This window comes from Gopherus evgoodei, unplaced genomic scaffold (genome assembly GCF_007399415.2).
Source record: "Gopherus evgoodei ecotype Sinaloan lineage unplaced genomic scaffold, rGopEvg1_v1.p scaffold_37_arrow_ctg1, whole genome shotgun sequence".
Classification (NCBI taxonomy): domain Eukaryota; kingdom Metazoa; phylum Chordata; order Testudines; family Testudinidae; genus Gopherus; species Gopherus evgoodei.
The window spans coordinates 1,267,277-1,290,175 of record NW_022060049.1 but is presented as its reverse complement, the minus strand read 5'-3'; the positions used below and the strand labels follow the sequence as shown (position 1 = coordinate 1,290,175).

General features: G+C 60.0%; 2 protein-coding genes across 8 annotated transcripts in view; one reads left to right on the top strand and one right to left on the bottom strand.

Moving 5' to 3' along the window:
* The first annotated feature begins 62 nt into the window (after window positions 1-62).
* On the top strand, window positions 63-17,058 carry XAB2 (XPA binding protein 2). 2 transcript variants are annotated; one of them, XM_030545533.1, is made up of 19 exons: window positions 63-190; window positions 2,603-2,751; window positions 3,216-3,339; window positions 4,091-4,288; window positions 5,286-5,420; window positions 5,843-6,007; window positions 8,000-8,144; window positions 8,957-9,108; window positions 11,168-11,287; window positions 11,713-11,844; window positions 12,326-12,457; window positions 12,696-12,809; window positions 13,148-13,310; window positions 13,738-13,928; window positions 14,453-14,575; window positions 15,367-15,538; window positions 15,631-15,757; window positions 16,162-16,277; window positions 16,382-17,058. In XM_030545533.1, exons 1-19 carry the CDS (start codon window positions 131-133, stop codon window positions 16,441-16,443), a joined length of 2,580 nt encoding a protein of 859 aa, XP_030401393.1. In that variant the 5' UTR covers window positions 63-130; the 3' UTR covers window positions 16,444-17,058. The 2 variants fall into 2 exon arrangements, with proteins under 2 accessions (XP_030401393.1, XP_030401394.1); XM_030545534.1 differs by lacking the exon at window positions 4,091-4,288.
* Window positions 17,059-17,806: 748 nt separating this feature from the next.
* CAMSAP3 (calmodulin regulated spectrin associated protein family member 3) overlaps window positions 17,807-22,899 on the bottom strand; it is a 36,263-nt gene continuing 31,170 nt past the window's right edge. For all 6 annotated transcript variants that reach the window (XM_030545527.1, XM_030545528.1, XM_030545531.1 and 3 more), the window contains 6 exons: window positions 21,352-21,488; window positions 20,810-21,036; window positions 20,486-20,582; window positions 20,023-20,141; window positions 19,268-19,386; window positions 17,807-19,105 (listed from right to left, as the gene is read on the bottom strand). In XM_030545527.1, the coding sequence (XP_030401387.1) occupies window positions 18,803-19,105; window positions 19,268-19,386; window positions 20,023-20,141; window positions 20,486-20,582; window positions 20,810-21,036; window positions 21,352-21,488 (1,002 nt within the window). In that variant the 3' untranslated portion in view covers window positions 17,807-18,802. The remainder of the gene's footprint in view (window positions 19,106-19,267; window positions 19,387-20,022; window positions 20,142-20,485; window positions 20,583-20,809; window positions 21,037-21,351; window positions 21,489-22,899) is intronic.

The window sequence follows — 22,899 nt, the reverse complement described above, 5'->3', positions numbered from 1 at the left end:
CGGTTTTCCCAATATGGCAGCCCCCGCCCCTCCGACACGGAGAGAGCGCGCCAAGCCGTGTACGTCATCGCCGCGCGCTGCGGCCTGTCGGTGTCTGTGTGTGCGGGGCGCAGGGCCTGGCGTAGCCGCGATGCCGGCGCTGGAGGAGACGCCGGTGGCCGCCGGCGAGGGGAAGCCGGACCTGTTCTTCGTGAGTGCCCGGCCGTGTCATGTCCTCTCAGGCCACCGTAGCCTACAGCGCCCCCTCCCCCTCGGCCTGGACTCGCCCCGCCCTTGGTCCCCTCTCACTCACCCCCTCGCTGCCCCCAGGGAGCCCCGCCCCTTTCCTCCCCACGGGCCCAGAGCGCCCCTCCCCCCGGGCTGCCTCCCACAGACTCAGACCTGCCCCCTGCCAGCCTGGGGCGAGGGTGGGTGCGATCGGGCACATCCGCGCGGAGCTCTGGGCAGGGCCGGCTTGAGGAAGTGCGGGGCCCTGGCAGGGATGACTAAAAAACTACAAGCCTTTTGTTTCTTCCATGTCTTATTTACCTTCCGTAACTATATAAATAATACAACTATATATTATGTGCATTGCACCATATATGCTGTTGGTTGGCTATTAATGACCGCCATTTCACATGTGTGGGTCCCTGCCACTCCCTGCGGGTGTGCACATGTGTGGGTCCCAGCTGCTCCCTGCCCCCCTCATTGAAGCAGATGTGCCGGGTTACTGCCCTGGGAACTGCAGGGCAGCAGTGGACATGAGGCTGGTTGGAGGCAGGGCAGGGGCTGACTGGAGGTAGGGTCTAGCTGCAGGCAGGGCAAGGGGTGCAGGGCTGGCTGGAGACAGGGGGATGTGGGGTGGGCTGGCTTCAGGCAGGGCCGCAGGAGGATGCAGCAGGGGTTGAGAGGGCTGGAGACAGAGGAGTGCGGAACTGGCTGGCTTCAGGCAGGGGGGTGCAGCAGGGATTGGCTGGAGACAGGGCAGGGGGTGTGGGCAGGGCTGGTGCGGGCAGGGCTGTCTGTGGGGCTGGCTGGCTTTGGGCAGGGTCACAGAGGTGTGTGGCAGGGGTTGGCTGGAGACAGGGCAGGGGGGTTGGCAGGGGCTGCCTGCGGGCATGGGGTGCAGAGCTGGCTGCAGGCAGGGGGGGCAGGGCTGGTGTGAGCAGGGCAGGGAGTGCAGCAGAGGCAGCTGGAGCCCCCACCCTTTAAATATCCCCCAAGGCTCCCGCTATCCCAGGGCTCTGGGGGTTATTTAAAGGGCCTGGGGCTCCCCTGCTTCTACCCCCCCGGACCTTTTAAATAGCTGTGGGAGCCCTGGAGAGTGGGGCGGGGGGTCTCCGGTGGCTATTTAAAGGACGGGGTGGCAGAGGCAGCTGGAGCCCCGGCCCTTTAAATAGCCCCTGGAGCCCCCTGCTATCCCAGGGCTTTGGGGGCTATTGAAAGGGCCCAGAGCTCCAGCCGGGAGAGCAGGGCTGCAGGTAGGGCTTGCGCTCCGGCCAGGAGAGCAGGGTTGCCAGGCGGCTTGCCACGCTCTGGCCGGGGCTCTAGCAGGGGCCGCAGCGGGGCTTTCCCCGCTCCGGCCGAGGCTCCGGCCGGGAGAGCGGGGCAGCGGGGCTTGCCCCGCTCCAGCCAGGCTCCGGCCGGGAGAGCTGGGTTGCAGGGCAGCTTGCCCAGCTCCGGCCGGGAGAGCGGGGTTGCAGGGCGGCTTGCCCGGCTCCGGCCGGGAGAGTGGGGTTGCAGGACGGCTTGCCCGGCTCCAGCCGGGAGAGCGGGGTTGCAGGGCGGCTTGCCCGGCTCCGGCCGGGAGAGCGGGGCTGCAGGGCTTGTGGCGCTCCGGCCAGGGCTCCAGCTGGGAGAGCCAGGCTGTGGGGCAGCCGCACTCCCACTGGCGCTTTGGTCAGGGGAGCGGGGCCCTGGAAGAGCCCAGAGCAGACCGCAGCCGGGATAAGCAAAAAAAATTTAAAAGGCGTTTAACGCGCGGGGGCCCCTTAGGCGCGGGGCCCGATTCCGGGGAATCGGCTGAATCGTCCTAAAGCCGGCCCTGGCTCTGGGTTTGCAAAGTTGGACCCTAGAAAACTAAGGGCCCCTCAGGTGTACATGCCTGTCATTGCCAGGTGCTGGAGCAACTCTTGTGCCATGATTCCTCACCCAGGTCTCAGCCCTGGAGCTGTGGTGCAAGGGTCGGCCTTCAACAGCTCAGCTCAGCTCTCTATCTGTATTAATTGTACCCTCTGATACCAAGCTAGTGTGTGTGCAGTTCTGAGCAACTCTGCAATAACAACCAGTGTACAGGTACAGCCCTAGCTTTCCTGAGCAACCCTGTACTGACAAAACAACATTTGCCCTTCTAGGCAATCCTACGATAATAAACTGGTATGTTGACATCCAGCCCCACGTTAACAAAACAGGCTACCAGCATGGAGGAAGCAAACACTGAATAAGGAAACAGGTTGTAATAAACAGAAGAAAATGAGTTTTAAAAGTTTGGATTCCCTTGGTGGTTTCCCTACTAAATGGACTCTGAGTTTCGGAAGCGGTGCTGCTAGTGCCTGGAGGTGTCTGGCCATAAAGGAGAGGCCTGGGCTCTGGCTCTAACTCCTCTTCTCCCGCCCCAATGCAGGAGGAGGAGGATCTGCAGTACGAGGAAGAAATCCTGCGCAACCCCTTTTCCGTCAAGTGCTGGATCCGCTACATTGAGTTCAAGCAGAACGCCCCCCGGCATGTGCTGAACCTGATCTACGAGAGAGCCCTCAAGGAGCTGCCAGGCAGGTATGTAGCTGGGAGCGAAGACATGGAGAACTCTTTGGGCATGTCTGTGTTGCAGTAAGAGGTGTGACAGCAGCGTGTGTTGACATGCCCGAGCTAGCACGCTCAGTAACAATGGCAGTGAAGCTAGTCACTCAAGTACATACCCAGGCTTGTGGGCTCACTTGTACAGCCCGTGCTGCTGTGTCTGTACTGCGATTATTCAAGCTCACTAGACTGAAGTTAGCTTCTCTGTTGATGCGTTCTGCAGTCACACCTCTGATCACAGTTGTAGACATACCCTTTAGGAGCACACAACTGCTGCGATCTCATGTGGGAAGCACTGCAGAGAAGTGCAGGTGCACTGGATATGGGCAGCTCCCGGCTACCACATGCCTAGCCTCTCCCAGCAGGAGGCTATGTGAGGGCCAGGACAGGAGCACAGGCTACAGAAATCTCTGATAATGACAACTCCATGGTGTTTGCAGTTACAAGCTGTGGTACAACTACCTTAAGCAGCGCCGGAAGCAGGTGAAGAACAGGTGTGTGACTGACCCCAGCTATGAGGAGGTGAACAACTGCCATGAACGTGCCCTCGTCTTCATGCACAAGGTATGGGGAGGCCCAGAACGGATGAGCAGCAATGCCACTGGGCTTGATGATGATAGATGAAGGCTTCCTGGTGAGGGCAGGATTGTTTGATGCTTTCTGCATGGCCCTGTCCCCAATCATGGACAGCCCCTGCCCCAGGCTCTGGCCGCCCTTGTAGATCACCAACCATGGACCCCTTCTGTCCTGGACCTCATCACCAACCATGAACTCCTCCAACACTTTAAACCCCTGCCTGCCTGCTCTGAGTCCCATGTGTCTCCAGAATGGGCATAGCCTGGGCAGCTGCAGGGCCACCTCCCCCATGCCATCACTAGCCAGCGTACATCAGCACTGACCAGGTCTCATTGTGCTCAGCTTGCTTGAGCTGGGGGCTGGGGGCCGGCAGAAAGCTGCCTTGGACCCAGCAAGCTTATTTTATGTAACCCCACTGGTGGCTGTCAGTCACTTCTGGCCTCGGGCTGGGTTGGAACCAGCAATTTCAAGGCACAAGGCTCTGTAGGGTTTTCTTGAGGATTCACCCCCAGGGCCTTGTCTGCTCATTGCTCTGGCTAGAATGAAACAAACAGGAGGGGAAATCCAAATACCAGGTGAGGTACCTATGTGTTGGGGACCTGGCTTCTCTCCTTAGGGAGAAGGGGTTTTGTCTTTAGGGACAGCTGTGCCATAGCATGGCAGTATAACCCTGATGGGAGGAGTCGGGCCCTCCCCGTGGTCCTGCTCTAGTAAGCAATCCTACCTCTTGAACTGGCAGATGCCTCGGATCTGGCTAGATTACTGCCAGTTCCTCATGGACCAGTGCCGGATCACCCGCACACGCAGGACCTTTGACCGGGCACTCCGGGCGCTGCCCATCACACAGCACCATCGCATCTGGCCCCTCTACCTGAAGTTTGTGCGCTTGTACCCCCTGCCCGAGACAGCTGTGCGAGTCTACCGCAGATACCTGAAGGTAAGGGCACCAGCCTCCCTGATCTTTGCTGAGCTGCTCCCCTTTGAACAGTCTTCTCTGGGCTTGCCTGTCTCTGCACTGTGGATCTGCAATGTTGGAACAAAGGCCTTGGAGCTTCTGCTCCTCATAGGGTCAAAATCCAGCCCTAACCCCGCCCACAGCTGCAGGGTGCATTGCAGTGGAGGCAAACGGATTGGAGGGGATGGCTGAGTGACCTGCCTAGGGTTATGCAGGGAGGCTGAGCCAGAGCAGGGAATTGAACCTGTCTCCCGATCCCAGGTTAGCACCCAAACTTCTGCACTGTTCTTCCGCTTGTCCCTGCCCCACCTAGCTGTGGGACCTCAGGCAAATTACTTCACCTCTCTGTGCCTCAGTTTCCCTTCACGAGGGGGGGGGCTAGTGAACTGCAAAGTGCTTGGAGATGGGGGCGTGCAGAGGGGGGCAGTGTTAACCTGCAAAAGCATGGGGAGGAGGGGAGGGTTACCCATTTAGCTGCCACGTGGACATCACTGGAAATGCCATACTTATATCTGCGTAATGGTGACATTGGTGTCTGTGCCAGCTCTCCCTGCTCTAGGGCTAGGACCTTGTGAGGGGCAGGGGATGCTGGGTTGCCTTTAGTCATAAGGCTACCAGAGTGGCCAGGCCTAGCTACAACTAACCTAGTATCCCATCTCCGACAGTGGCCTGAGCTAGCGCTCTGGGGGATTGTACAGAACAGGGCAATCATGGAGTGATCTACCATGGTCTACCACTCCCGGCTCCTGGTAGCCCATGGTTTAGGGTCATCACGAGCGTGGGGTTGCATCCCGGACCATCTTGGCTAATAGCCACCAATGAACCTGTCCTCCATGAACTTTTTGGGAACCCAGTTCCCTGGCTGGGATGATTTAGTTATGGATTGGTCCTGCTTTGAGCAGGGGGTTGGACTAGATGACTTCCTGAGGTCCCTTCCAACCTTGATATTCTGTGCTCATCCCCATGGTGTGTGCTGCAGCTGAGTCCCGAGAACGCCGAGGAGTACATTGAATATCTGCGCTCCATTGACCGGCTGGATGAGGCTGCCCTCCGCCTTGCCACTGTGGTCAATGATGAGAGGTTCGTCTCAAAGGAGGGGAAATCCAACTACCAGGTGAGGTGCCCATGCTGCCAGGGCGAGGCTTCCTTCCTGAGGAGGCAGCTGTGCCAGTCACCCACTGCATTGCTCATAGCTCCTCTTGCCCCTCCCTTTAAGGAAGGCTTATGCCCCAGTCTCTTTGCTAGTCCACCAAAGCAGGAGGCCTCACATTCTGGAATGTGCCAGGTGGGGCAGCAGGAGTGAATAGGGGCTGGGCGCCAGACCTCAGCCTGGAGCCTGGGCCCAGGGTGTTAGGAAGTGACGGGGATGGGCTAATTTGTGCCAACCAAGCCCAGGGCAGGAACTGGAGTAGCCTTCGTGGATACAGTAGTCCTGGGGGATGGGCTAGATGGGTCCCAGGGCCTGGGAGCCCCTGGTGGGTGCAGAGTGGCCTGTGTAGCCTTGCCCTGCTGCCTGATGTCTTGTCTCCCCTCCAGCTGTGGCATGAGCTATGTGACCTCATCTCCCAGAACCCTGACAAGGTGAAGTCCCTCAATGTTGGGGCCATCATTCGCGGAGGCCTGACCCGCTTCACCGACCAGCTGGGCAAGCTCTGGTGCTCCCTGGCCGACTACTACATCCGCAGCGGGCACTTTGAGAAGGTACCTTTGGGGGGTGGGCGAGGCCAGCACTGGGAGCTTGTAGGGACGGGCTCTGTTCCATGCAGACTGCTCTGTGAGTGGCACTAGCTGCTGACAAAGGCTTTCCCATTGCGAGGGGCAGCTGGTGTTTAATCTGGTGGGTGCAGGGGTTAAAGGTCCCGGGGAAATAACAACCCAGGAGGTTGCATGGCTGGGTGCAGCGTGGGCCCCCAAAGGGTTAGTGAATCATGCAATGAGGGGACAGAGAAACCAGATGTGGTGGAATGGGAGAGAGAAGAAGGAAGTCTCCACCTGAGGGTTGGATCTAGGAGCTGCATGGGAGAAGACTCTCTCTCCAGCAGCAGCCATAAGGGCCACACAGAAGCTGGTGCTGGATGATTCATGTAGGAGAGGTTACGGGAGCCAGGAATGGTTGAGCTGAATCTAAGAGGGGTTTTGAAGCAAGGTGGGTGATGTTTGAACTGGATCCTGAAATGGGGGGAGGGGGCATGGGGAACTGGGAGGGAGGTGCTGGGGTAAGGCTGGGAGGGTATTGCAAAGACCAGAGCAGTCTGAGGGAGGAGGAGGGAAAGGGAAGCAGGTTGGGGGAACTCCTCACAGCCCCCCCCTCCCCCCGCCCCACGGAGCTTCCCTGGCTGCAGAGGGATGGTGGGGAATTGTCCAGCCCAGCAGGGATGCAGGGTGTCTGAGTTCACCACCCCAATGTGGAAAGCAGCTGGGCTTCCCTGCTCACTCAGGCATTGGGGTAGCTCCTGTTTGTCTAGCCAGTCTCGTCCGGCAGGAGCCCAAAGCACATCTTTGGAGGGATCACTGCCCTGGTACTGGAGTGTGCCTGCCTCTGGGGTGGAATATGACAGAGGCTAAAGAGCGCACAGAACACTACATGGTCACTGATGAGCCCATGATACGTTTCTCAGCAGTGAGGATATTAACCCCAGTAGTCCAGGTCCAATCCAGCATGCTCCAGCTGACTCTCTGCCTTCCCCCAAAGTTAGTGTCTCCTCTGATCAGGCAGTATTTCTAAGGCTCCTAGCGCCATAGCGTTGAATCATCTCCCTTTGTGTGGTGCTGTCATGGGACTACTAAATAGTGTAGATGAGGGGAATGTTGCTGCTAAGCTGTTACTTTTGCTCAATGCTTTTGTTCTTGGAGCTCCAGTGTTACCAGTACTAGCAGGCAGTGCAGTCTGCTGATTCAAAGGCACTTGACCACGTTTATTGCCCTTAAGGCACAGCCTAGTGTCCCATAGGAGCTACAGGTACAGTAACCCATGAGTTCCCGGGAAAGGAGCGGCTCAGTCAGCAGCGGGAATTTCAGCTGTCCCATTGGCCGCACCAAGGGTTACTGCGGGGTCCCCTGACATTTATAGACATACAACTGGGATAAACAACTTCCACAGCACCTAACACATTTTATGACATCTGTTTGTTACCGCCTGTTGTTCCTGGTATTTTGGACAAAACATTCTTATTGATTGATTTGTCAAACTATCTGATTTGTGTGCTACATTTCTATGTATTTGCACTGGCCTTCTAAAATATATTTTATGTCAATATCTAGGGCCTCCACTAGCAACAGGTTTGCCAACTTCATATACTGAACAGTCACCTTGTGAGCATTTACTTTAATACGTGGCCTGACTTTGGTTCACAGCCTCTGGTTCAGGCCTTACGTTTTGCACCAGGCCCAGTGCTCCAGGCTCTTTCTCTGCTACAAACGGTTTCTTCACCCCATCCCAGAAGCAGCCACATCTCAGTACCAGGCAAGGACCAAACAGCCCCTACACCTCACCCCCAGGCGGGGGATCTCTGTATAAACTGCTCCCCATACTCCACCCCATAGATAGCGCTGAGATGCAGGCGGGCAAGGGCCCTTTGGAGGCTTATCAGGGTGGAGGGGCCATAGGTCCCCTTTCTCTCTTGAGAGCTGGCTTGGGGGCCCCTTTGTGGGGCAGGGAGCCTGTGGCCCTGCTCAGAGTGCCGTGTGTCTTAGGCCCGGGACGTGTACGAGGAGGCCATCCAGACGGTGATGACGGTGCGGGATTTCACCCAGGTGTTTGACAGCTATGCCCAATTCGAGGAGAGCATGATTGCAGCCAAGATGGAGACCACCTCTGAGCTGGGGCAAGAGGACGAGGGTGAGTGGGGGGCTGAGCCCTGCCTGCGGGTAACATGCAGTGCTCCCCAGCAGGGATTGGCCAGCCCAGGGAGGCAGAGCCCCAAGTGTGGCCCTAGGGGATAAGAGGGTAATGCTGACTTCTGCAGTTACACCACTTACACCAGGGCTGCATTTGGCCTCCAGACTCTGGCAGCTGATTGCTCTTTATGGGAAACACAAATGACCTCTCAGAGGGGTTGGAGGATAGTAAGACCCTGCTAGGCCCAGTGGGTAGAGCTGGGAGTCAGGACTCCTGGGTTCAAGTCTCAGCTCTGGGAGGGGAGTGGGAAGCGTTAAATGGGGGGGGCGGGGGGCTGGGACTCAGGACTCCTCGGGTCACTTCTCTGTGCTTCTGTTCCCCATGTGTAAGACAGGGATAACTAGTCCTTCACCTTGACGTTTCCTGGGGTCTGAGGCTGGAGGCGCATGCGCCTTGCTTCCTGCCCGAGCGAGGGGGTAGAAACGGGACCTATTAAACACCTTCCCCTCCCCTCCGCCGTCTGCTCCCCCACCCCTGGCTTGGAGGGCTGCAGGGCCCCTGCACTCCGGGTCCGATCCAGGGCTGGTGGCCCATGGCATGCTGGGTCTGAGGCAGGGCAGGGTGCTGGGTGGTTGGTTCGTAGCCCACGGTGGGCTGGGAGGACCCTGCTGAGTTGTCCTAGGAGGCCAGGGGTTCTTGGTGAGGTTGTGGGTCTAGCATCTGGTGATGTATCAGCTTGTCGCCCCCCTGCTGCGGGCCCGGCGGGGACACAGGGGCAGAGGCTAATCTCCCTGTGCCTCTCCCTACTACAGATGACGTGGACCTGGAGCTGCGCCTGGCTCGCTTCGAGCAGCTGATCACACGGCGCCCCCTGCTGCTCAACAGCGTGCTGCTGCGGCAGAACCCCCACAATGTCCACGAGTGGCACAAACGTGTGAAGCTCTACGAGGGCAAACCCCGCGAGGTGGGGCCAGCTCATCCCCCCAGGGAGCATGCAGGGGACACACACTCACCCTGGCCTCTACCTTGTCATCCTGGTGACCTCCCCACCCCGCCCCCCATGGCATCCTGGGGGAATTGGAAGATGGGCAGAGGTGTAGCTGCCTCTGCGGTGTGGGGAATGTGGAGGCTTTTTATACAGGGACCCCTCATCTGGTGCTGAGATACAGCTGTCTCTGGGGTAGAGGGAAGGGGCTGGCTTTACAGGGATCCTGTGCCTGGAGCTGAGATGCGGCCATCTCTGGTGTGGGACAGATCTCCCCTGCTAATCAGTGCTGCACACGCTGTAGTGTGATGGGCTTGGGGTGCAGGATTGTGCAGCATGGCATGGTATGAGTTCATGGCTCAGGGAGCAGCTGAGACACCAAGTGTGTGGTCTGCTGAGTTCTGAAAAGCCCAGCCTGGCATGGCTGAGCCCTCTGGTGAGATTTGCTTGGGAAATAGCCCTAGGCAGAGGCTGGTAGGTGGTTTGGGTGAGTCAGGACACCCGAGTTCCCTGTACTGCCATGCACTTACTGTTCTTTCTGGCAAGTGGCACCGTTGTTCTGTACCTTGGTTTCCCTGTCTCTAAGGTGGGGGTGGTCGCTGCGTCCCTGGGAAGCCGCGAGGGTGAGAGTTGCTGGCTATGCAGTGTGCTGGGCTGCCCTGGAGGGCGCTGTAGTCGGGTGCAGGGCTGATGTGCTACACGGACGTAGGCTGTGCAGCTGGCACTGCCCTCGGCCCTCCTGCCCCAAGTGGGGTCAGTGGATTTCCCAGCTGTGCATGTCTCCCTCAGTCTGCCTGAGCCCAGTGGATTCACAGGATCAGTGCTATGGCCCCAGCTTTGGAACAGTCCCTTGGAGGAGCCTTCCCGTGTGCCAGGCCCCCTCAGGTTGTCATGCTTCCTCCAGGATGAGCCCCATGGCTTCACCACCTCCCGAGCCTGGGCCTTTGGGTCTTCCGCACCCCGGCATCACCCCACGAGCTCCGTTCAGCGAGTCCCACGGGGACGGACCCCATGGGGGATTCATGACCTCACCCAGCATTGGCTGCGACGCTCATGCAGGATTGTCAGACCAGTCGTGGTTATCAGTCACCCTTGTCCGTAGTCAGCCCAGAGCCCTGAGGTTAAAGCACAGACCCTCCTGCTCAGCCCAGAGCCCAGCCAAGCTGGAGCGATCCCCTTTGTTCAGGCTCTGTCTGACCCTCCATCAGGCCTCCTTGGTCAACCCCAAGCAAGAGCCCCTGACTCCTTCCAGCAGCCAGCTCTAGTCCCCCACCTCAGACCTTGGCAGCCCTTTGAACTCCAGCTAGGGGGCTGCTGTTCAGCTTCCCTAAGGAGAGGTGGGTAAGTCCCTCTCTGGGTCCTTGGGTGCTAGGTGTCAATGGCCTGGAATTTGGAGTTCCCATTGACTTCTCAGATGTTCCACTGTCATGGGGAATAAGGCCCCAGCAACTGGGCAGCACCTCCAGCCGTCCTCTAGCCTGCCCCGAGAGCAACCAGGCTCTTTCCACTCGCTGGGAAACTGAGGCAGGAGTAGGACTCACAAATTATTCCCACTTCATCCCATCTGGCAGTGGGTGTAAGTGGCTGCGCAAGGAGTGGGGCAGCAAGGACTTGTCTTTGGGGATGTGTCCAGAGCATTAGAATGGCTGGTGCACAGGGAATAGCTCCCGGGGCAGGGGATGAGGGTGAGGGGTCGTGTTGGTGGTTCTGATCCAGGCTCAAGCCCAAGGCATAGGGCCCGGGTTCCAATCCAGGCCGGGAATGACTGAAAGCTGCTCCCATTGCATGACTGTGCGGTGTGGGCGGATTTCAGTCCATTTCCTCATCACTGGGTTCAGTGAGATCACCAGGGAGACTCACTTGCCCCAGTGAGGAGTCAAGGGAAACCGAACTTTGCCCTCACCCCTAGAGAGTGCCCCTCTGGGGCAGGAGGAGGGGCTGTGTGGGCCCTGCTGTAGCAGCTCTGTTGGCAAAGGCCTTCAGCAGAGCGTTCCCTTCTCCCACTCGGTCTAACACTGGCGCCGACCTGCCCACACAGATCATCAACACCTACACAGAGGCCGTGCAGACCGTGGACCCCTTCAAGGCCACCGGCAAGACACACACACTCTGGGTCTCCTTCGCCAAGTTCTACGAGGATAATGGGCAGATCGAGGATGTGAGTGTTGCTGGGGGCATGGAGTGAGAACAGCTAAGAGAAGCTGCCCCCTCTCCATGCCCTGGCCTAGGGGACTCATCACAGGGGGCAGGGTGGTAGGACCCTCATCCTGGGGTGTCGCCCAAGTAGGGCTCATGTTCCCAGCAGTGGCTGCTAGTGAGGGTTAAACTGGGCAGGAGCATCGCCCAAGCACCTGGAGAGAGAGTCTGCGCAGAGCCCCCATTAATGCCAGCCCTGGGGGGCCAGGACAGAGGGGTCTGTGAGGGAGGGATTCCGCCTGGCTGGGTGCACTGTCTGGGCCCCTGCCGGAGCCTAGGGGAGGGAATGGGCCGAGCTGCTGCCATAGCTCAGGGGAGCGGGCTGGCCTGGGGCTGGGGTCGGGCAGCTTGTGCTCCCTCTGATTCTGCCTTCCTCCCCTTTCCCAGGCCAGGACCATCTTTGAGAAAGCCACCAAGGTGAACTTCAAGCAGGTGGACGACCTGGCCTGCGTGTGGTGCGAGTACGGGGAGATGGAGCTGCGTCATGAGAACTATGACCAGGCCCTGCGCATCCTCCGGGTGAGCCCAGCCCTGCTGGGCATGGGGGGGTGATGGGAGCAGCAATGTGGGATATGAGGGCAAGCACCAGGCAACCATCACTCTGGCTGCTGGAGAGTCCTGGGTGGGTGGAGGAGCGAGGAACATCTTGAGGTTAAGGCCCAGACTCCACAGTTCCACTCCCAGCTCGGAGAGGGGCAGGAACCAGGACTCCTGGGCTCTGCTCCCAGCGTTGGGTGGGGCTTGGGGGACTGGTGGGGGCAGGAACCAGGACTCCTGGATTCCACTTCCAGCTGTGGAAGGGGCAGGCACTCTAGTGGTTTGAATGTGGGCCATGCTTCACTGAGGACACAGTGAGTGATGGTGAGAAGCTGCCTCCGTGGCGCCTGCCAGGAGATGTCATGGGTCCCTGAATCGCCCTGCTCACTCCGTGCTGCTGGCAGTGAAATCCTGGGCACAGGATTCACTGCCCCACTGAGCACCCTCCTCTCTCGCCCCACAGAAAGCCACGGCCATCCCAGCCAAGAAAGCTGAGTACTTCGATGCCTCGGAGCCTGTCCAGAACCGTGTGTACAAGTCCCTCAAGGTCTGGTCTATGCTGGCTGACCTGGAAGAGAGCCTGGGCACCTTCAAGGTGAGGACAGCCACCCTCCTCAGGGGCCAGGTCCCGAGAAAGGGGTCACGGAGCCAGGCCCTAGCTGCTTTCTGGCAGAGGGACTGGGGGTGAGAGGGGGTGGACTCCACTGAGGATGGCACCAGGCTCAACCTGCACCCGCCCCTGCCCATCCTGCGGGGTCACCTGGATCCCTGCAACATGCCGGTCCCTACCATAATCCACCTAATACTGCTGCCCGCCTGGTCTTCTCTCCTAGTCCACCAAGGCGGTGTACGACCGCATCCTGGACCTGCGCATCGCCACGCCCCAGATCATCATCAACTACGCCCTCTTCCTGGAGGAGCACACCTACTTCGAGGAGAGCTTCAAGGTGCAGGGGAGCTCCGTTGTTAAGGGTGAGGGAGGGTGGGACTTCGCTGGGCTCCGAGAAGCAGAGTTGGCGTGGGGGGGAGATACGAGTGGGCAGGGCCAGCAGAGAGCCCCTGGTTGGCAGGTGTTTGCCCAGTGAGAGAGGGGCTGCAGATCTGGCTGGGTCAGAAGGGCTCAGAGGTGGCGCCGTGGGAATTAAAGGATTAATGTGCAGATCTTGAGGGGGGTGAAGGGGTGCGATTGCTCCCAGGGGTGTCTTGGAAGTGCCCCCAACTGCTGCCACGCATGAGGGCTCCAGGGGGGACCTGGGCAGCCACGCTTACACTCCCCCCTTGGCAGGCCTACGAAAGGGGCATCTCTCTCTTCCGCTGGCCCAACGTGTACGACATTTGGAACACCTACCTGACCAAGTTCATCGACCGCTATGGCGGCAAGAAGCTGGAGCGGGCCCGCGACCTCTTCGAGCAGGCGCTGGATGGCTGCCCCCAGAAATATGCCAAGAGTATGTGGGGGGGAGGAGGGGGTGTTTCCTGGCTCCCCGATATGAGGGCATCCTGGCATCAGCTGCCATGTGGCGCTGTCTGGCCAGGATTCCACCCGCACTGGTGCCCAGTCCCGTCTCCAAGCCGAGGGGAGCCCTGGCGGATGGGATACTGAAGTGGGGAGCCCAGCCCCACTGGGCACTGTGGCTCCATGTGGACTTGGGCACAGACTGCTGTGTGGCAAAGAGGACCTGAGAACCCTGGGCAGCGGCAGGGCCAGCGTCCCTGTATGCAGCCCCACCACCACCCAGCTTTGCCTCTGCCCTCCCTGCCAGCCAGCTTTACCTTTGCCCCAGTGGTGCTGTGACTTGGAATCAAAATCAGAAACCCACCCTGTGACCTGGCATCCCTGTGCCAGCCAGCCCCTGACTCACCCTGTCCCTGCAGCCATCTACCTGTTGTATGCCAAGCTGGAGGAGGAGTTCGGGCTGGCGCGGCATGCCATGGCGGTGTATGAGCGGGCCACACGGGCTGTGCAACCCTCGGAGCAGTACGAGATGTACAACATCTTCATCAAGCGGGCAGCAGAGATCTACGGGGTCACCCACACCCGCAGCATCTATGAGAAGGCCATTGAGGTGAGATGGGGGGCAGGGCTGGTGGAGCTTTCCCTTTCCCCCCTCCCCCTCACACATGGGCCTAGAACAGTGCCCCCACCCCTGCGTGCCAGTGCACTGGGCTGTCCTAGGCCCCTTCCTGCCATTCAGTAGCAGAAACCCCTCCCAGCCTCCTGCACCCACGTCCCATGGGCCGGTGCTGAGGAGCCCTAGACCCATCCAGCAGGCAGTGAGAGGCATGGGCTGGCTGAGGTCCCAGCGCTGGAGGGTAGCACTGCCTTCTTGTAGCAGGGGCACTCGGGTGGCAGAGATGGGCACAGACAGCACTGGGCTGAGCCCCAAACATCCCTGGCACCCTGCAGCCCAAGGCTGTGAATCCCCAAACCTGGGATCTTTGGGGGCCTGTCCTGAGCCTCAGCCTGCAGGGAGCGCACTGCATGGCATCCTGACTCCCCCTACCCAGTCAGGGGCGCATGCTGTCCATCCATCCCCCACCAGCATGCGGTGGAGGTGGGGCTGGTTGGATTCAGGGCATTCTCTCCTAGGTGCTGTCAGACGAGCACGCCCGCGAGATGTGCCAGCGCTTTGCCGACATGGAATGCAAGCTGGGTGAGATCGACCGGGCCCGGGCCATCTACTCCTACTGCTCGCAGATCTGTGACCCCAGGGTAAGGGCCCCGGGCAAATGTGGGCTGGCAGAGCAAGCCAGGCCCTAGGGGTGGGATTGTGCCCTACAGTCTGGTCCCTGACACTACCGTCCCCAGGCTACTCTGCCCAGCCAGGTGGGCTTTGGGCCCTGCTAGAGGGATCAGTTGCCCAGGAGGAGGCTGGGAGATGGACCAGGGCCACCCTCACTCCTGGAGCAGTGGAGGGCTCAACCCTTGACACCCCCACTCCCCCATTGGCACTACAGTGACCCAGGGAGCCTACCCTGCGCCCCCTCCCCCTGGCTATGGTAAGGATGCAGTGGTGCTGGAGATGGGCCTCCAACCAGCCCAGAACCAGAGTGGGTGAGGGTGTCTCACTGTGACTACTGGAACCTGTAACCCTGGGGTGAGTGTGGAGGGGCTTGACTGTGATAGGGCCCTATAAACGGGTGCAGGACTCCCCCTCTTCCCTTTTCTGGGCATTACTGCTGCATACCCAGGGCTAAGTCTGGCTCTTTAGGAGTGGGGCTCCCTGGGGCCCCTCCCACACTGGGGGAGAGTCTTGCAGACCATGGAGCCAGAGGGGCGGTGTTTGGGTGGTTTAGTGCCCCAGGAGTGGCCCAGCATCCTGCCCCCATCTCCAGTAACAGCCTGAGCCCTTGGGGGAGATGGTCTCTGAGCTGGGTGGGAGTGGTCTGGTAGCAGATACTGGGGTGAGGGGATTGGTAGGCCAGGCCATGGGGGAGGGGAGGAGAGGGCAGGCCTTGAGGCACTGCAAGGCTCACTCCTGTTGTCCACCCCCATCCCCCCAGACCACAGGCTCCTTCTGGCAGACGTGGAAGGACTTTGAGATCCGGCACGGGAACGAAGACACGATCCGGGAGATGCTGCGCATCAAACGCAGTGTCCAGGCCACCTACAACACCCAGGTCAATTTCATGGCCTCGCAGATGCTCAAAGTCTCCAGCAATGCCACGGGCACCGGTAAGCAACCCCTGCATATGGTGGGAGCCTTGCGGGCACCTGTATCCCCCCGCAGAGGGGTCCCTGGCATTTACCCTGCTGTCTGGTTCCAGTGTCAGACCTGGCGCCGGGGCAGAGTGGCATGGACGACATGAAACTGCTAGAGCAGCGGGCAGAGCAGCTGGCGGCCGAGGCAGAGCGGGACAAACCCCGGGCCAAGGAGAAGATCCTCTTTGTCAGGTCTGTGTGCATAGGGCAGCTTGTGGTGACTACACATGCCATCATGCATCTGGGCAGCCAGCCCTACTGCATGCTGGGGCTCGGCTCCCCTGCCTTATAGCCAGCAATGGCTCTGATGTGCCCCTTGCCCAGAGCCCAATGTGCCAGTGCAGCCCTGGGCTGAGAGCTTCTCATCAGCTGAGCCCGTAACCCCCAACCCCCCACTGCTTGGCACTGCCCTCATCCCTTCCCTGCTGGCTGGGAGTCTGTCCTAGGGCTAAAATCGGGGGGGAGCTGTGGATGGTTGGGGATGGGGACAGTGGGGGCCTAAGACTGTTTGTTTCTGGAGCAGCTGGTGTAGGGAGGACTCCCTGGTGCCCAGCCCCTCGCTCACTCCTCTCCCCTCCCCCCTGGTATGTTGGCAGGAGCGATGCGTCACGCAGTGAGCTGGCCGCACTCTCCAGGCAGGCAAACCCTGACGAGATCGACATTGAGGAGGAGGAGGAGGAGGAGGGTGAGAGTGAGGAGAATGAGCCTGATGGTAAGGAGGGGTGCACAGCTATGGCTGGGGGAGGGGCCTAGTGTAGCTGGATACGTCCTGCCCCTCAAGCTCACCACTGACCCACCTTCCCCTTCTCCCTGCAGAGGTGCAGCTGGAGCAGCAGAGCGTCCCCTCGGCTGTGTTCGGGGGGCTGAAGACCGACTGAGCTGGAACTGGGGGCAGCCAGTGGGCACCATGGATCCTGCTCCCCTCCTGGAGTGTGGGCAGAGGAGTCTGGACTTGGAGATTCCTGGGCCTGTGCCGGCCTGGAGCTGCTCCCCCAGAGCATGGGCTGAGTGTCTGTCCCCCACCCCGGGGCACACTGCTGCCCTAGTTCTCCTATCCCTGAGTTCTGGGCTCCCTGGCTCCTAGCAGGGAGGGGGTGGGGTGGGGCGGGGCAGGGCAGGGCAGGGCTGGGCTTCCCTCTGCTGTGCAGGGAGAGGAGGCATTGGCAGGAGGGTGTGGAGCCAACCTGCCCACCCCTCCCCCATGAAGCAGTTTGGGAGCCAGGGTTGTTAAATGGAGGGAGCAGGCAGAGCCCCTGGGGCTGGTCCCTGCTATAATAGCTGGGGCTAATCTGCCCCCTCCATCTGGTCTCCACCAGCTAGTGAGTGGGGTAAACCCTGTGCTTGGTGCTCTTCCTCTACTGCTGCCATGGCTGGGGCATGGGCAGCCACCCCCCTGGCTTTTGTGAAGGGAGAGGGGGAGTGACAGCCCACCCCCAGGGCTGCTGTGCCTGACGCAGGGTGTCTTACTATAAAGGTTTCTTTTTTTAACCCCAGCTGGGCTCTCAGTGCTCAGGGAGGGGGGCAGGGGTTTGGGAACAACTCTAGGAAGTCATCGTCTCTCTCCTCCCCCCCACCTGGCAGGGACATGGTGACAGTTCACCCTGGTCATGGACTCCAGCAACTCAAGCCAGCAGGGCCAGAGCCTGGGCTTGCCATGGGGGAGGCCTACCCCTCCCACCCTTGCACTATGCTAATCTAGGGCAGGGCTGGGGAAGAGGGGCCCTGTTCTGGCCAGGCCCTCAGTGCCAGAGGGAGGGGGTTGGAGCTGAGCAGGGGCAGCCTTCGGGTTAAAACATGCTGGTCAGGCACCAGTTCTGCCCCCTAGCTGATACAGGGGTGGGGCTATGTCAGAGCAGTTCTTGCTGCCACGTGGGGGGGGGGGGGGGGGTAGAGTCACTGCAACCCAGGAGAACATCCCCCCACCCTTTCCACATGTAGCCCTTGGCCCAGGCTCTGAGCACCAGCAAGGGCTTGGCCTGCATCATGTGGGAGTGGGGGAGGGGTTGGGAAGCAGTTTGTTTTTCCATCATAAAACCACAAGGAAAATTTTTCTGTGTAGGATCCAACTGAAACCAGAGGCTGCCCCTGGGAGTCCTGATCCCAGGGCCCCTGCTCTGATCACCTTGCCTCACCGTTCCCCAAGCTGGGGCTAGAGCCCAGGCTTCCTGACACCCAGCCCTACTGGAGCCCAGTTCCCCTGTGCTGCTGCTCTTCTGTTGAGGAACCAGGCAGAGACAAAAGCTCCTTTAAGTTACTTTATTAAGTGACAGGGTGAGGGCCCTGCCAGCTCACTACAGCATTACTCGGGTCCCTGTCTCCACCACCACCACCACTGGGAGCCAGCAAGCCCTGCCCCCTTCACCCAGCCCTGGGGGCCCAACAGCCCAGGAATCAGTGCCAGGGGGCTGTCACCTGACCAGGCCCAGCTGCCCTTCCCTCTGCTCCAGCCAGCCCCCTAGAAAGGAACAGGCCCCTCCCAGCTGGGCACAGCCACTCTGGAAGTGACAGGGCTGGCAGGACAACCCCAACCAGGGGCAGGGGCACAGACAGCAGCTACCTGGGCTTGTGGGGGTGGGGGAAGCCATGGGCACTGGGAGTCCTGCTCCCTGGGGCAGCCACAGATGGGCTCAGGCCAGGTCCCCTCCCCCCCCCAGGGCTGAGGCAGTGCCCATGGTGCCCAGTCCTGTGCCCAGCACCCTTCCTGCAAGGGGGAAAATTCAATACATCATTCAATTGTGGCAGAAGCTCAGAAGATACAAAATAGACAAGACATGAAGACAGACACCCCCCAACCCCCAGCTCATCCCAGTCTGCTTATCAAATGCAACTCACTATATACAAATCATTGCAAAATCATTTAAATAGCTCAGTCTCTGTATAGTTATGTATAATATACACAGCCCAGGGGCTGAGCCAAACCTCATAGAGGGAGGGGGAGAGACATGCCCCTGGGCTGCAGTCTGACATTCAGATGGCTAGGGGGCCAGAGAGCAGAGGAGCCAGTCTAAGGGCACATAGCCCCTCCCCTCAGCATAGGGTAGGGGTAGGGCCAGGCTTACCAAGTCAGTTCTCCCCCCCCATGCCCTTTGACCCCATAGTTTATTAGTGTATTTGGCAGTTCCCAGGATAAGGCCTTCCCCCCCCTTGCTGGGCTCTGCCTGGGAGCACAGCCAGGGCCCAGGGGTCCTGCAGCAGCAGCTGTGTGAAGGGCTAGCTCAGCTCAGAGGCCAGGTGAGGTTATTTAGGGGTGCCTGGCTTCTTGGGGGTGCCTGGCTTCTTGGTCTGCCAGAGGTGGCCCTGGATGGTGATGGCATCAACGTTCATAGACATGGTCTTGGCAGGGATCTGGGTGAAGCGCTTGCGGTCTGAGTTGTACTTGTAGATGCCCTCAATCATGGCCTGGCTGATGGTGCGGGGACCGTAGCCCGTCAAGCGTGTCAGCTCCTCTGTCTCCCCAGCTGGTGTGTAGAGCGCCCGGAACTGGCAGCTGGAGTCTCGGAACAGGATCAGGAAGTGATGGGCCTTGCTCTTCTCCATCTCCTGGGGGGCAGGGGAGGGATTAGAGACCAGAGAAGCCCTCAGCCCTACAACACAAAGGCCCCCTCCCCATTCACCCGCCACCTGGGCTACCTCTTGAGCCAAAAGATGTACCCAGTCACCTCCCGCTCCGGGATAGGGGAGCAAGGGGTTCCCCCCACTCACCTCCAGGATCTTGTTCTTGTGGGGCTCATTGACACGGCCGGCCAGGCAGCAGTGGGACAGCGCATTGTGGATGATGTGCTTGTTGGACTTCGCGCTTGGTTCTTTATACAGCTTGGGCCCTGCCAGGGAGAGTTGGTTAGAGCTAGATCCAGTGACCTAGGAACTGCTCCACCCGGCCCTGCCCCCAGGGGAACTCCCACTGGGTCCTAGCCAGCCAGCAGAGCAGCCCAGGCAGTTCTAATCAGTGTCTGTGGGGATGGAGGTGGCCACTAGACGTGTCTTCAGCTGTGTACTCAGAGCTGAGGCAGGTGAGAGGTTGGATGGAGACAGGGTGGTGGGGAAAGGCAAAGATGGGGGATGCAGGGTGGGGAGGTGGCAGATCTCACCCATGTACTTGAGGCTGGAGGAGCAGTGGAAATGTGGGGAGGCAGGACAGGGAGGGATAGCTCAGTGGTTTGAGCATTGGCCTGCTAAACCCAGGGTTGTGAGCTCAATCCTTGAGGGGGCCATTTAGGGATTGGTCCTGCTTTGAGCAGGGGGTTGGACTAGATGATCTCCTGAGGTCCCTTCCAACCCTGCTGTTCTATGAATCTGTGTACTCAGGCACAGAGGAGGGAGAGGGCAGGATGGTGGTGGTGGGTCTCACCTGTGTACTCTGGGCTGGAGGAAGGGCAGCAGGGGAAGTAGGGCAGGCAGAGGGGTGTCTCATCCCTGTACTCTAGGACAGATGGGGAGGCAGGGTGGGAGGGTCTCACCTGTGTACTCAGGCACAGAGGCAGGCGACGAGGCAGTAGATGCATTCTCCCAGTCCCGCTCACGGCTCTGGCTGCCCAGCAGACGGCTGGGGGACATCAGGCCTGAGGGGGAGGCAGCTCTGTGGGGCAGGGGGACAGTTAGAGGTGGGGCAGGAGTTCCAATGCAGGGGCCAGTCAGACTCACCCTCTAGCTCCCTGGGAGTCACCCCCCACCCCAAACCTTCCAGCTCCATCACTGCCCCCTCACCCAGGAGACTCCCCCCCCACCCACCCGAGGAAGGACTCCAGGGATGGCCCTAGGCCAGCCCTCAGAATGGGGCCCTCCTGGCTAATGGGAGCCATGCTGCTTTCTCCCCTTGCTACAGGCCCCTGGGGTGGGGCAAGTATGTACACACACACACACACACAGAAGCACAGGGGGGTTACTTGCCCAGCTCCCCCTACCCACTCCCAGCGCTCTCACCTGGAGGGTCTCTTGATAGTCAGCGAGTTCCCAGGCTCGTTGGCCACAGTGGACAGGGACAGGGTCGACTGGGAGTACACTTTGCTGAGCCTGGATCCTTGGGCAGGGGGGGCAGAGAGCTCAGTCAGACAGCACCCAAAACATTCCCCAGCCCCCCAAAGAGACACCTCCCTGCCCAAGTTAAGTCAAACTCAACTCCTGGGCTCCCCAGGTCCTGGAATAGGGGGTTCAGCTGCATGGGACAGCTGGGCAAGGGGTGGCCCCCAAGAACCCACCTCGCCCTAGCCCCACTGTCCATGAACCACCCTCTCCCTCCAGCCATACCGAGGAGCCCCTTGACTGGGCTGCGGGCCAGGGCCGAGTCGTCACAGAACACTGTCTTGGGCCGCCCCTTCTTGAGGGCGCGCACTGTGGTTGGCTTCTGCCGCAGCACCTTGTCCAGGTCCTCCATGAGCTTCAGCTGGTGGCGTCGCTGGTACTCCTGGCGTGTGAAGTCACCGCGCCGTGGGCTTGCTTCCTCCTCTGGCCGTGGGCGCTCCTCTGCCTGCAGCCTGGCACAGGGAGTATGGCCATCAGGGGCTGGGCTCTGCCCCAGAGCCTCCCAGCCAGCCCTGCTGTAGGACTCCCTGCACCACCCCACCTGGCACCACCCCACTGCTGCTCAGACCAGCCCCCCATCCACCCATCTGGGTGCCTGCAGACCTGGGCTCCACCCACTGTGACCCAGCCTCCCCCCCAGGCACCACCCTGATGCTGCTCAGTCATGCACTTCCCTGGGTGTCACCCTGGCACCTGCCTCCATCCACTTGAGCACCACCTGACATGGGCTCCTTCCCTGACACTGCCCCTTGACTCCCCCCACCCACCTGGCTGCCTCCTCCTTCTGCTCCTTCTCAGCCTCCAGCCACTGCTTCCGCTGCCGCGCCTCCTCGTTGCGCCGCTGCTGGCGCTCCAGCAGGCTGGCCCGTTTCTGGGCCATCTCGTCCTCTGGCTTCTCATCATCCTGGGCAGGGACAGAGCTAGTGAGCAGGGAGGCCAGGCTCTGCAGGTAACAGTGATGGGTGGTATGTGGGCACACAGCAGCCCCTGGGACACAGGCACAGAGAGCTACACTGGACAAGGGGAGCTGCCACACCTCCAGGGAGGGTGGGCACATCCCCATGAAGCCAGAACAAGCCCGTAGTGAATCCTGGGTATTCCAACACCACCATCCACTTGCCAGCTCCACTGGCCTCAGCATAAGCCCCAGAGGCCCCAGAAAGTCACACAGCTGAGGACAGGGCCTAGCTATCCCAGCCCATGGCCCTGCTGCTTCAGAGGGAGGGGCAGGAAGCCACCCTGCTCAGGGGCAAATACTGACCATCCAGGCCTGTAACAGCAATGGTGTTACCCAGACCAATATCTAAACCTCAGAGCCAGCAAAGTTCCTGCCCTGGACCCTATCCTGAGGCAAGGAGTTCCCCAGGGGAATGTGTCATTTCCTAAGCAGCCCTACAGCTATGGCTCATGAGAGCTGGATGGCAGCATGAGGCCCAGGTCCTCTTGCTGCTTTCAGGTCAGTTAACCCCCTGCAGTGCCCCAGCATGTGTGAGTTAAGCAAAAAAGACAATAGCTAGACCCAGATCCAAAGATTCTGAGGTGCCCAAGTCCCATGGACCCTACACCCCCATCCCTCCACAATGAGTTCCAGGCAATAGTCCAGGGGTTCTCAGCCAGGGGGTCAGGACCCCTCAGGGGGTCATGAAATTAATACATGGGGGGGGGTCACAAGCTGTCAGCCTCCACCCCAAACCCTGCTTTGCCTCCAGCATTTATAATGGCGTTAAATATATTTTTTTTAAAAAGTGTTTATACTTGATAAGGGGAGGGGAGTCACACTCAGAGGCTTGCTATGTGAAAGGGGTCACCAGTACAAAAGTTCGAGAACCACTGCAATAGTCTCATTGTGGCAGAATCCAAAGGGTTAACTATACAGCTGAGCTAACATCCCAAAGCACTGCCCCCACACGGCCCACTGGGACAGGAGCAACCCCCAGCCCAGCCCAGCTGCAGCCTGCCAAGACACCTGCCAGTCAATGCCACAGCACCAGCGGGGCAGGACTGCATCCCAGCTAGCTCCCTGTTGCAGACCCTGGGGGAGGCAGGGAGCCAAGAACAGTACCCCCGGGATTTCCCTACAGGAAGGAGCTGGCTGTGACCCAAGGGAGCCCAGGGGGACGGGGAGGGAACCCCACAGGAGCCTGAAGTGGCAAGTCTCCTGGTGCTGGGGACAGCACCCCTAGAGGGGAGAGGCCCCATGTGCCATTCCTGACACGGAGCCAGCCAGAGCCCTGCCCTGGGGCCGGATCAGAGCAGTAGGGAGCAGGGCAGACTGACTTGGGAATGGCATCTCGTTTTACTGGGACCGTCTGCAT

Bases quoted from the DNA above. Each gene is read 5' to 3' on its own strand.
- XAB2 (XM_030545533.1), top strand. From the start codon at position 131: ATGCCGGCGCTGGAGGAGACGCCGGTGGCCGCCGGCGAGGGGAAGCCG. The intron at 8,145-8,956 runs GTGAGTGGGGGG...TCCCTACTACAG, and splicing joins GCTGGGGCAAGAGGACGAGG to ATGACGTGGACCTGGAGCTG. The intron at 13,929-14,452 runs GTGAGATGGGGG...ATTCTCTCCTAG, and splicing joins TCTATGAGAAGGCCATTGAG to GTGCTGTCAGACGAGCACGC.